At 42.4% G+C, this 11,188-nt stretch overlaps 1 protein-coding gene across 1 annotated transcript; it reads left to right on the plus strand.

Annotated features, from left to right (window-relative positions):
- Positions 1 to 4,078: 4,078 nt before the first annotated feature.
- On the plus strand, positions 4,079 to 10,732 carry LOC147459692 (ferric reduction oxidase 6-like). Its single transcript, XM_086509883.1, has 8 exons — positions 4,079 to 4,262; positions 4,342 to 4,426; positions 5,181 to 5,456; positions 5,993 to 6,227; positions 6,309 to 6,654; positions 7,305 to 7,578; positions 8,557 to 9,545; positions 10,139 to 10,732. Exons 1-8 carry the CDS (start codon positions 4,079 to 4,081, stop codon positions 10,312 to 10,314), a joined length of 2,565 nt encoding a protein of 854 aa, XP_086366009.1. The 3' UTR covers positions 10,315 to 10,732.
- Positions 10,733 to 11,188: the final 456 nt, after the last annotated feature.

Raw genomic sequence — 11,188 nt, forward strand, 5'->3', positions numbered from 1 at the left:
CATTCTAGTGTTAAAGGGAGAGAGGGTTCAAGCAAGGGCAAAAGTAGAGGATTTTTTCAAAAAAATTCATTATTGTATACTCTTTAAATGGACTTAATCGCATCGGCATTGTCATGGAATCTATCTATTTGTTGTTCGAGCGAACATTTTCCATCTCTTTGGTTCTCGTACCCATTCGTTTATGGTTGTATATGCGTGTGAGTATGATATGTGCAAAGGATAGCAAAGCCTATGGGCGCCTGATATGTGCGAAATCCCGGTGTGTGTCAAGTGGCTGGGTGTCCCCTATATGTTTGTGGTACCTTCCAATAGTTTTGAGGTGTTTGAAGGGGTCGAGATTTCTTGTCGTGATTGCTTATATGTGAATATATGGTGCTTTGAAGGGCCAAAGGTCAAGATAACTGATTGTATGCTTTGCGACCGGGTGTATATGGTTAGGGTTGGTCGGGTTCGGGCTTGGACAATAGTAGGTTTCAGATTGTACGTGTATCGAGATGTGTGTTAAATAGGGGATTGGGGTGCTGTGAAATCACTGGGCTATAGAAAGGCATTTATATTGTGTGATGGTGGTTTTTCCATTTCCCCCTTTCCAACGTGCAGCAAAACAAACCCATGCAATATGAGGATCATGATGCATTTGGGCGACCAAAGGGGGAATAACATCATAAATTATCTCATGGAATGCTTTATGCAAAAGATATGCATTGTTGATATGAAGTAGAGGTTTCCTAACAAGAGGTGGGTCATAGTGTGGTTACCCAAAGTGCAACAACACCACAACATGAGCATGATCAAATAAAAGCAAAGAATGGTGAATTCTCATTTTTCATAAATCATCAAACTGTTGCAAGTTGAAAACATACCACCGATCTAGTCTTGCATGATAAGCAGAATGAGCATTATGATAAAACGTGTGGCTCAAAACATTGGGTACAAAAGGGTCCAACATATGTGTGGGTGCAACAAGATCTGTCCATGCCTATAATTCCCTACTCAGCATGTGCGAATGTCCTATGGTATTATCTGACACAGTAGGTGGGTGCATTGTTAAAATCAATTATCTGACACAGTAGGTGCATTGTTAAAATCACCACAAAGAAACGCATTTGAAAGCCATGGATAAGAAGACATCTCATGCCACAAAACGGCTCGCTGTCCCGAGGCTGTATGCGCATAGACCCCCCAGATTCATAAATTTTTCCATAGATAGTACATTGAACCACCACCCTACGATCCGCTGGATTATTATAGGTCAGAAGTGGCTGCAGTTTGTGCCTAACCATACTCAAAACACTTGATAAGCTTGACAAACCAGGGTATGCTATTCAATACCCCGCAAAATATGAGCATTAATTGCCCGGCATATTCTTGTTGATTTATGAGCATTGCCCATAATATTCTTTTTGATTATGCTCTTGGAAAACCACAATGTCTGCCTTATATGTATGTACATAGTGCCAAGTTAATCTCCACTTATCAAGGCTACATAACCCACACACATTCTATGAAATTCATTGAACAGAATTATGCATTCAAGATCTATGTACAGAAACAAAGGAAGGAAGGGACTAAGTCGATGTGCTCATAAGCACATAACCATCAGCAGCCCGCGACTCAACCACAACATTCTATATGCGTGTCTTAGAGGAAGCAAAGCCTGCAGGTGTTGGAGAGGTCCCATGAAGAACCTCTAAATCTCTGTAAGAGTGCACCACCTTATTCCATGCATCTGGAAGAGTACAGCTATCATTTTTACAAGAAAGATCACGTCAAGAGGCACCTAATTGCGAGAAAAGAGTTGCAAGAGTATTTTAACAGTCTTCTTGAGGGTAACCCAAGGAGATCCTTCACCGGAATCCACATTTTTTCCCTTATTCTTTGTGTCATGGGAAGATACAAACTTTCCTTTACCCGGAAGATTTGAGGAGGTAGCAAGTTTGACCTTGCCTTTATCCAAAGGTGGATCATCAGGCAACGTAAAAGCCAAATTAGTGATGTATCTAGGGTTAGGGGTTTCTTTCTCATTAGAAACCACAAGCTGAGGGTCGAAGGAGGAGGTTGCAAAATAGGCTGATCAGGACATTCCGATTGCATATGTCCAAATTTTCCAGAGCAAAAACATAAATTTGCAAATTTTCCCCATTTGATCTTAAAAGGGCCATTTCCAATGAGCGGGTCCCCCAAGTTGACAGTGATACCTTCATGGGTGGGAGCATTTGTATCCCAAAGCACACAAAAGCGATTTGTATTGGCATCAAGCTTGGGAGGACAAATCACTTTTTCCAAATGAGAGGCGAGCATAGGAAGAAAGTGTCAACAGGTGCATGGAAAGTCAAGGATTTCCACCCATACAGGGCACTTATGATGGATGAGGCTTTGATAGTCCTTGGTAAGAGCCCATTGCAATACATGTGTCATTTGAGTACCAAAAAAAAAGACATAACTCAAGCAACATATTATGGGCATCCGTGTCTGCAAAAAAAACTCCATAGAATCCCTTGGTACCAAAGTAAACGCCTCGACCTACCTGGCGGTTACGAAGGAAGTTTATCCACTGACGCACATCCTGCGCAGTAGGTATCTTGCCTGGAAAGAACAAAATAACTGCATTTAAAGCATATTGCGCCACCGGGTCCATGAGAGCTTCAACAAGAATGAGCACTTCAGTAGTGGGTTCGTGCCTCTTGCAAGCATTCCGTGCACCTTCAAAATCTTCTAATAAACAGGCTTGAAGTTCACCCATTTTCGAAGACTCAGTTGCCATCTGTTTCCTTCGTTTGTAGGAGCTGATAAAAGGCATATTTGAATCCGGCATCCATTGAGAACCTTGCGAGTTATATACTCACACTTACTCTCTCTCTCTCTCTCTCTCACACACACACACACTCTCTCTCTCTCTCTCTCTCTCTCTCTCTCTCTCTCTCTCTCTCTCTCTCTCTCTCTCTTATTTTTGTTTTTTCTATGTATTAAATTTAAGAGATCTGGTATTGAAAAAACCAAAAAAACACTGCTCCTGCTCTATGAACTTTTTGGAAAAGCTCCGCTATACACAGTTTCTTAGAGAACCCACCTGTTGCACACACTTTTATGAAAATCCCTTGCTACAGACAACATTAACAGAAATCCTAGTCGCACACCCACTTTTCTTGACCTGTTGTACACATTTTTTAATGACGCATGACCTGTTGCACACGCGTGTGCACACACACACACACAACTATGCATAGAGTGCCAAGGTAGGATGCAACAATAGCTTGCATGTGAAAGAGAAAAGAATATGTGAGCTAAAGATGCACATGATCAAAGGAGCTAGCAAAGTATGCACTCACATAGGATCTGTTTCCATGGGGTGCACCTTTCTGGCAGAGTGTCCCTCAAGCAGCACCACCTTCCTCACTACCATCGTCTATGGTGGATCCCTATAATGGATTATGGCCTTGTTAGTGCACCCTTGTGGCTCCCAAATGGTATGAAGAAAATACATGGGGTCCGCAGAGAGCACTTTGCTCCCTTCCAAATGCCATATTGTAAAGAGGTAGAAGACACGCTTATGTTAATCATGTGCTTCCTTCTTTTAAGTTCTAAAGAAAACTCTATGTAAATGTATGGCACACAATTGTATCCAAGGGAGGATCTTGGCAAGCACCTAAGTTGAGAGCGAGATCTGATTGTGGGGGAGTAGAGTGAGCAGGGCGAACGTCGCTCACGTGTCAAGCACGAGGGGCCCCCACAACGGAGAGGAGGGCGTGTGGACAAGCAATGGCGATATGGCAGGAGAGGGGGGGACGTTCTCTTTAGTAAAAGGCCGCAAAATATGGGGTCTGGGCCCTCTCATGGTATTTAAAACTCGTCAGCATCGACAATATGATTTTAGAGCAGGCAAGGCACGGTCAAGGCTGGTTTAAGCGCAGGTCAACCCACGTTGTCCCGAAGTGGTATGCATGTATATAAAGCTCGAGGTAGCGAAGTCAGGCCTTGTAAATCTATATATGGGAGGCGCTCCTACTAATTCAAACGGCTGGCCGTAGAGAGAGAGAGAGAGAGAGAGAGAGAGAGAGAGAGAGAGAGAGAGATGGAGATGGCTCGGCAGCTCTTCCTCCTCACTCTAGCCAAGCACGCCCTGCTCAGCATTATCTTAGCAGCAAGCCTCTTATCCTTGTCTTGGTGGCTGGTGTCCTCGGAGCCAATGAAAGATCCTCGCTACTTCGACAGGCTTCAAGAGAGCAGTCCATCTCGCTTTTTTCGAGTTGATGGAGAATATGGTAAATATACATGCATGATCAGCATCCTCAGCAGGTTACCTGCTAAATTTGAAGATTAATTTGGGCGGGCGCCGTGCAGGTTTGGTAATTCTGTATCAGACTATGCCTGTGGTTGTGATGGCGCTGCTGAGCTTTGCAGTGATCGAACTCAGGAAAAAGATCAAGTAGGCCCCAATCCATTTTTAACTGAAAAACTCAATTCCTATGAAACAAGTTTGAATCGAAGATGGATAGCTACTACATTAGCTACAAAAGGTGCCTTGGAGAGGTTCCCATAGCTGATCCTTTAATTATATTTGCTATAGCTGAAAGTTCACTGTGGCCTACATAATGCTATTGAGAGAAATTTAATAGTAGGAGGGTTTTTTGCCATAGGAAAAATGAAAATGTGACACTAGCATTTAATTTAATTTTTTGTCACAATAGAGTATTACACTTTTTGAAAACAAGTGTAACAATGACTTATTTAGATTGCAATATATTCCAAAAGCATAAAAAATAATGACTAAACCAATATTCAATGGCCCTGTTTAATAAGAGAGGTACACAAATGCACCTCTCACAAAGACCTAAAAGAAAGTTTTTTGCCATGTGGCACCAATTTGCAAGCTTTATCCAATGGTCGACAATTGTACCAAAAATCCAATGCTTTACAAAAGACTCTTGATGCAGTAGTCCAGAATTAATTCTCTAATATTTGCTATAGCTTCTTCAGACCTTAGTGTAATAGAAGAACGATCCTTTAATATTTTCCATAGCTTCTTTAGACCTTAGTCTATAAGAATCTAACTTATTAATAAATTTACTTGAGAGTAGGGCCAATAGGACAAGCTTGCTGATCATTACTATCGAACGTTTTGTTATCCATATTTATCTAATGCGGACCATCAAGTATGTCTATGTAATACGGCAATGCAGGTCTCTTCAACACTGTATGAATGTGGGCAACAATACTGAAGCTAAGCAATATGCAAAGGCCAGTAGGCGGCCTCGTCCCAACTTTTCCACATACCCACTTATAGTGCACACTGGTTGGTGGAACCCCTTTGGTGTGCTGACGGCTACAGAGGCTCTCATACTAGTGGGCATGCTCTTTGTGGTGTTCTACAGCTTTGGCCGGCTCACTCGCTTCGAGTTCAATCAAGTGGAGGAAAAATATAATGCTGATCCCCAACTCAGCCTTCACATACCTATGTGAGTATATGCATACAAATACACATATATCCATGGGTATGTGTGTATGCATACATCCATGCAGTACTCTGTGACTAGCACTCACTAACTCATACAACCTTCAGCCTACATGCACATTAATTACTTTAAATAAGGCACATATATCATAACTAAAAGACTCACATATCATACAAGCAATCTTTGAGCAAGCTTATGTTATAATTGGACAATCTTTATGAAGCTACTAACACAAGAAGTTTTGGACAAATTCTCACAATAATTCCCACATTGTGACTTCCCTCAACATCATGAGCTTCTGTGAGGGAGGCTTTGCATACCTAGCTAGGTACAATTGGGGGCGGCGGATTGCCGGTTCGGTGGGGGGGGCCAACGGTCCCGTGCCCCCAATCGTACCTAGCTAGGTATGCAGTGCCTTTCGAGCAAAAGCTCATGATGTTATGCATCGTACGAAAATCACTGAAAAAGACTCCGTTTTCCTACATGAGAAATTAATTTTCTAAATCTTCTTGTGTATAATGTGCATGTGAAAATTGTAGGAATGTAAGCAAGTTGAAGAGAGCAACCCAAAACTTGGGTCGAGCCTCACTCTTGCCATTTGCCTTGCTTTGGATCCCTGTCTCACGAGGATCACCACTTCTACGATTATTGAAGTTGCCTTTTGAGCATGCCGTAAAGTATCACATTTGGTTGGCAACATTGACCCTCACACTTCTAAGTGGACATTCTGTGTGCTGCATTATATACTATTACCAAATGAATACCCCCTCCAAGGTAATGACAAATTTGCAAACTCATTAGTTATCAAATTGCATCCACATGGCTCTAAGATGATATTTTCCTGAATTTGTGTAGATACTCAATTGGGTGACAGAAAGGGAGAAGTCTTCTTTTGTTGCTGGAGTGGTGGCTTGGATTATAGGATTACTAATGTGGGGAACCTCCCTCCCCTATGTCAGAAGGAGATGGTATGAGGTCTTCTTTGGAGTGCATCAATTGTACATTGTTTTCTTCCTGTTTTGGCTCTACCATGCCTTGTGGACCATCCATTTCTTTATTGTGCCTGCCCTCCTCTTTGTGGTTGATCGTTTGCTTCGCATGGTGCAATCTAGACAATCTGTCGATGTGCTCTCTGCTACAGTGCTTGATTCTGGTGCTGTTAAACTTCACATGGCAATCACCAACCTTCAAAGCACTCGAGGTACTATGTTGACATAAAGAGTGACTAAGTTGCAATCATAAGAAGATTTAGAAATTTTCTCATGTAGGAAAATGGAGTCTTTCTCAGTGTTTTTCATACAATGCATAACATCATGAGCTTCTGCTCGAGAGGCACTGCATACCTAGCTAGGTACGATCGGGGACTCGGGACCACTGGCTCCCCCACTAGGCCGGCGGTTCCCTGCCCCCAATCGTACCTAGCTAGGTATGCGGCACCTCCCTCACAGAAACTCATGATGTTGAGGTAAGTCACAATGTGGGAAATATTATGAGAATTTTTTCAAAACTTCTTGTGAATATCAAAGTATAAGTGAGCTATAACAAATATATACACAGCGGAAAATCTCTCTCTCTCTCTCTCTCTCTCTCTCTCTCTCTCTCTCTCTCTCTCTCTCTCTCTCCAGGCTATGCGCGCGCACGTGCGCACACACACAGACACACACAAGATAATTAATAATAGTACAAGGTGTATGATAATATTGGTTCTTTCTAATATCCTTCTAAAAGACTATGATCAATTAGGTGCCAATATAAGCTTAACATTGCCAAATTTTTAGCTTAGCTATTTTTTCCTAGTACTTATGAAAGTACTGTTTTTCTGACCCTGATATCTTATTTCTTGGGATGTAGGTTACCATGCATTGAGTAGTTGGTATCTTAGATTTCCAAGTCTCTCAAGATTGATGAAGCTTCAATGGCACTTTTTCAGTGTCACCTCCACACCGCTAGATGAGAAGCATGAGCTATCCTTTGTTATCAAACCTTTGGGAAAGTGGACTAAGAGTCTACAAAGCCAAATCCTTCAATCTTCAAAGGCCAATGCCACCACAGGTGGTAGATGCCCCTTCTCTTTCAAGGCTGGAATTGAAGGGCCCTATGGAGACGAGACAGACTTTTACTTACGGTAATGTGCTTATATGATGAGGTTTTTTGCCATGTTTCTCACTCTCACACATTCTTCTACTATCATGATAGGCTGATTGACCCAGTATTGCTAACCCTATTTGCACATTTTTGATACTGAAATACATTTTGATAGAGATGCCATGACCCTCATGATTTAGAAATTTTCTCATGTAGGAAAACAGAGTCTTTCTCAATGTTTTTTCATACAATGCAGAACATCATGAGCTTCTGCTCGAGAGGCACCGCATACCTAGCTAGGTACGATTGGGGGCAGGGGACCACCGCCCCCCCCCACCGAGCCGGCGGTCCCCTGCCCCCAATCGTACCTAGCTAGGTATGTGGAGCCTCCCTCGCAGAAGCTCACGATGTTGAGGTAAGTCACAATGTGGGAAATATTGTGAGAATTTGTCCAAAACTTCGAGTGACCAACTGTTGACATTGTCTGATGAGATGTTATAGCTAAGACTATAATGACAATCATACTAAGTGAGAACATAATGAAATGAAAGTGGTCCTAAGATAAATGAATGAGAAATTATAAAATGGGATGCACACATGTAAAAAAACTAGAGGGATAAGTTGTTTGCTCCTTGCTAGGAAAAGATAGCTCATAGGTTATTCAAAAGATCTAGTAATGCAAGCCTACATTTCTTTGTTCTAAGGCATAAGAGGGCGGTATAATTTTTGAAGATGAGATTCCAAGGCAATTCTAGGGATAGCAATGTGGTGGAAAAGGTATCGTTGTTTTAAACTTGCATTAGACAACTTATTGTAGATAATTTTTCTTTTGTACTGGATCCCCCCCCCCCCCCCTCTCTCTCTCTCTCTCTCTCTCTCTCTCTCTTTTCCTCTTTTCTGGGAGTGCTAGACCCTGCCCCCAACCGCACCTAGCTAGGCACGCGGCCCTCATTATGGTGCCGCAATGTGTATTGTTGGGAATTGTCTAACACTTTGTGTGAACTATCTTCGAATGCAGCTACAACACACTAGTTCTTGTGGGAGGGGGTATTGGTATCACCCCTTTACTCGCAGTATTGTGCGACATTCTGCATAGGCAAAGGAGGTCGAAATTGGAAGTAGGGAAGAAGAGCATTGTGGTACCGAGCACCATACTTGTGTATCATTGTGTAAGGAAGGCAGAGGAGCTATCGGTACTGAACAGCATGGACCCCAAGGAGATATCACCGGGGTATGAGAAGAGGGGATTGAGGATAAGGGTAAGTGTGTTTGTGACCAGCGCTTCATCGATAGACCACTACAATATCGTCGATGATGAGGAAGTAGGCATGCAGGTTATAAACCCATATCCGCAAGCTGCCTGTAATGATGTCAAACAAAGAACGCTCGATCTCACAACAGCAACCCGAATTAAAGCGGCCAATTGCACGCTGCCCGTCACCATTTATCCATGCAAAACCACGGCCGCATCCAATATCAAAGGCGTGTCAAGTGTGGGTAGTAAAGGTGCCTCAGCATGGGTTGCCGCCACCATGCTTGCCTCCATCACTGGCTTCTACCTACTGTGGGGCCTCTCCAACCTCTTCATCGTCAAGCACCTTCATCGTGACTTCCCCACCAACTTCGACCGTGCCCACCTCCTGCTTGCCTCCATCATCCTTGCCACTCTCCTCTTTGGCGGCCCCCTTGTCCTCATCTGGTGGTGTCTCTCTTCTTCTTCTAAAAGTGCTCCAGCTCCATCGACCAGCTTAACTATGTTGCAGCAAGAAATCAGGGTTGCGGACGATAATGCCAATCGGCCCTCTTCAGCTAGCTCCTATAACGATAATATTCAGCAAGAACAACTCCAACCTAACAATATGCAGGATACCCTGCACTCTCAAGTAAACGAAGTAGGAGACAACAACAACATAGTCCTCTTTAACCGGGACGAGGAAAACAATATAGAGCCTACAGCTTCTCCTTGGAAAGGGACTCTGCACCTTGGTGTTCGACCAGCATGGAGAGGTACCTCTCTCTCTCTCTCAATATGATATGAATTTCCTGGAATAACCTACGTCTTTTCTTGACATGCTAAGACAAGAAGTTTTGGACAAATTCTCACAGTAATTCCCACATTGTGACTTATCTCAACATCATGAGATTCTGTGAGGGAGGCACGGCATACCTAGCTAGGTACGGTTGGGGGCAAGGGACCGCCGGCGCTGTGGGGGGGCTGGCGGTTCCCTGCCCCCAATCGTACCTAGCTAGGTACGCAGTGCGTCCCAAGCAGAAACTCATGATGTTATGCATTGTATAGAAAACACTGGAAGAAACTCCGTTTCTTTACATGAGAAAATTTCTAAATCCTCTTGTGAGTAGAGTACAAATTTATGGGTGCCTGTTTAAGTTAATAAAAGGGTCTCTTTATTTAAGGACGTCATTTGACTTCCCTTCCAATTACTTATGATCAAAATCTTTTATTTTTTATTCAAATGTATTTTTAAACAAACCCATCAATTTGTGGTTTCTTATAAATACATTCTTTTAAAGAAAAAGGAACTCTTCTAAAACCCACATTATTTCAAGTGACTTACATGCTTTAATGGTGTTATTTGCAGAAATATTTGATGGCCTTACAAAGGAATATCATGGCCAAAACATCGGTGTGCTAGTTTCAGGCTCCGAGAACATGCAAGCAGATGTTGCAAAAGAGTGCCAAAGGCACACACCACTTTTTGACACGTCTCTCTCCTCAAATGTCTTCCATTACCATAGTGTGAGCTTTGAGCTTTAAATGATAAAGACTTTAGTGGCACTAATGATCACCTAAGCTCAATAGTCATTCACTCAAAATTAAAGGAACCAGCTTAGTTCATACTTTCTAAAGCAACAAAGAATTTGAAGGATTGTAAAGTGTAAACTATTGTCATCTTCACTTGCACATACTAGTACTACTCCCTTGATGATACCTTGTAACCAAACGTGTACCAGCCATAAGAATCTCAAACACCTTCATAAGCTCACCATATAGGTAACCACGAGTTCATACGAGCTTAGCCCAAATATCATAAACAAACTACAAATGTTGCACATTTTGTTTAGCCCTTCGACAATCTTCCGAACGTGCCACATTCCTTTTAGTTAGCACTTTGGCAAGTTTTGTGGTGCAACATTCCATAAGATTTTGGCTTTACATATTAAAATTAAGATGTTCTCCTCATCTTGTCTCACATGCTAACAATCTATAGATACTATCTCGCTGGCATTTATGAAACTAGATTACTCTTCCTAATTTGGTCAAGTAATCTCGAAATTAACTTCGATCTAGCAAAGTTGCATTGGAGAGAAGCCCTTAAGACATGCTTAGATTAGCACACAGGTGCACATATGTCACACACAGTACATACACGTGCCCCCCCCCCCCCCCCCCCCCCCCGAAAAAAAAACAAAGACAAACACACACACACACACACACACACACACACACACCCCACAAGTATTTTGTAATGAGGAATTGGCTTTGCACATTTTTAAAACACTAGGATGGTAACTAGGTAGGAGATAAAAGGGTCCTTCTAATGTTTTGAAATAGAATAAATTACTCTTATTAGGCTTGTAAATTTGTAATTTGCTAGAATCTTTTATGGAGCTTAAAGGTGAAACTCATC

This window comes from Adiantum capillus-veneris, chromosome 4 (assembly GCF_014529385.1).
Source record: "Adiantum capillus-veneris isolate H3 chromosome 4, ASM1452938v2, whole genome shotgun sequence".
NCBI classification, from domain to species: Eukaryota; Viridiplantae; Streptophyta; class Polypodiopsida; order Polypodiales; family Pteridaceae; genus Adiantum; species Adiantum capillus-veneris.

Bases quoted from the DNA above. Each gene is read 5' to 3' on its own strand.
- LOC147459692 (XM_086509883.1), top strand. From the start codon at position 4,079: ATGGCTCGGCAGCTCTTCCTCCTCACTCTAGCCAAGCACGCCCTGCTC. The intron at 4,427-5,180 runs GTAGGCCCCAAT...ACGGCAATGCAG, and splicing joins GAACTCAGGAAAAAGATCAA to GTCTCTTCAACACTGTATGA. The intron at 6,228-6,308 runs GTAATGACAAAT...GAATTTGTGTAG, and splicing joins AAATGAATACCCCCTCCAAG to ATACTCAATTGGGTGACAGA.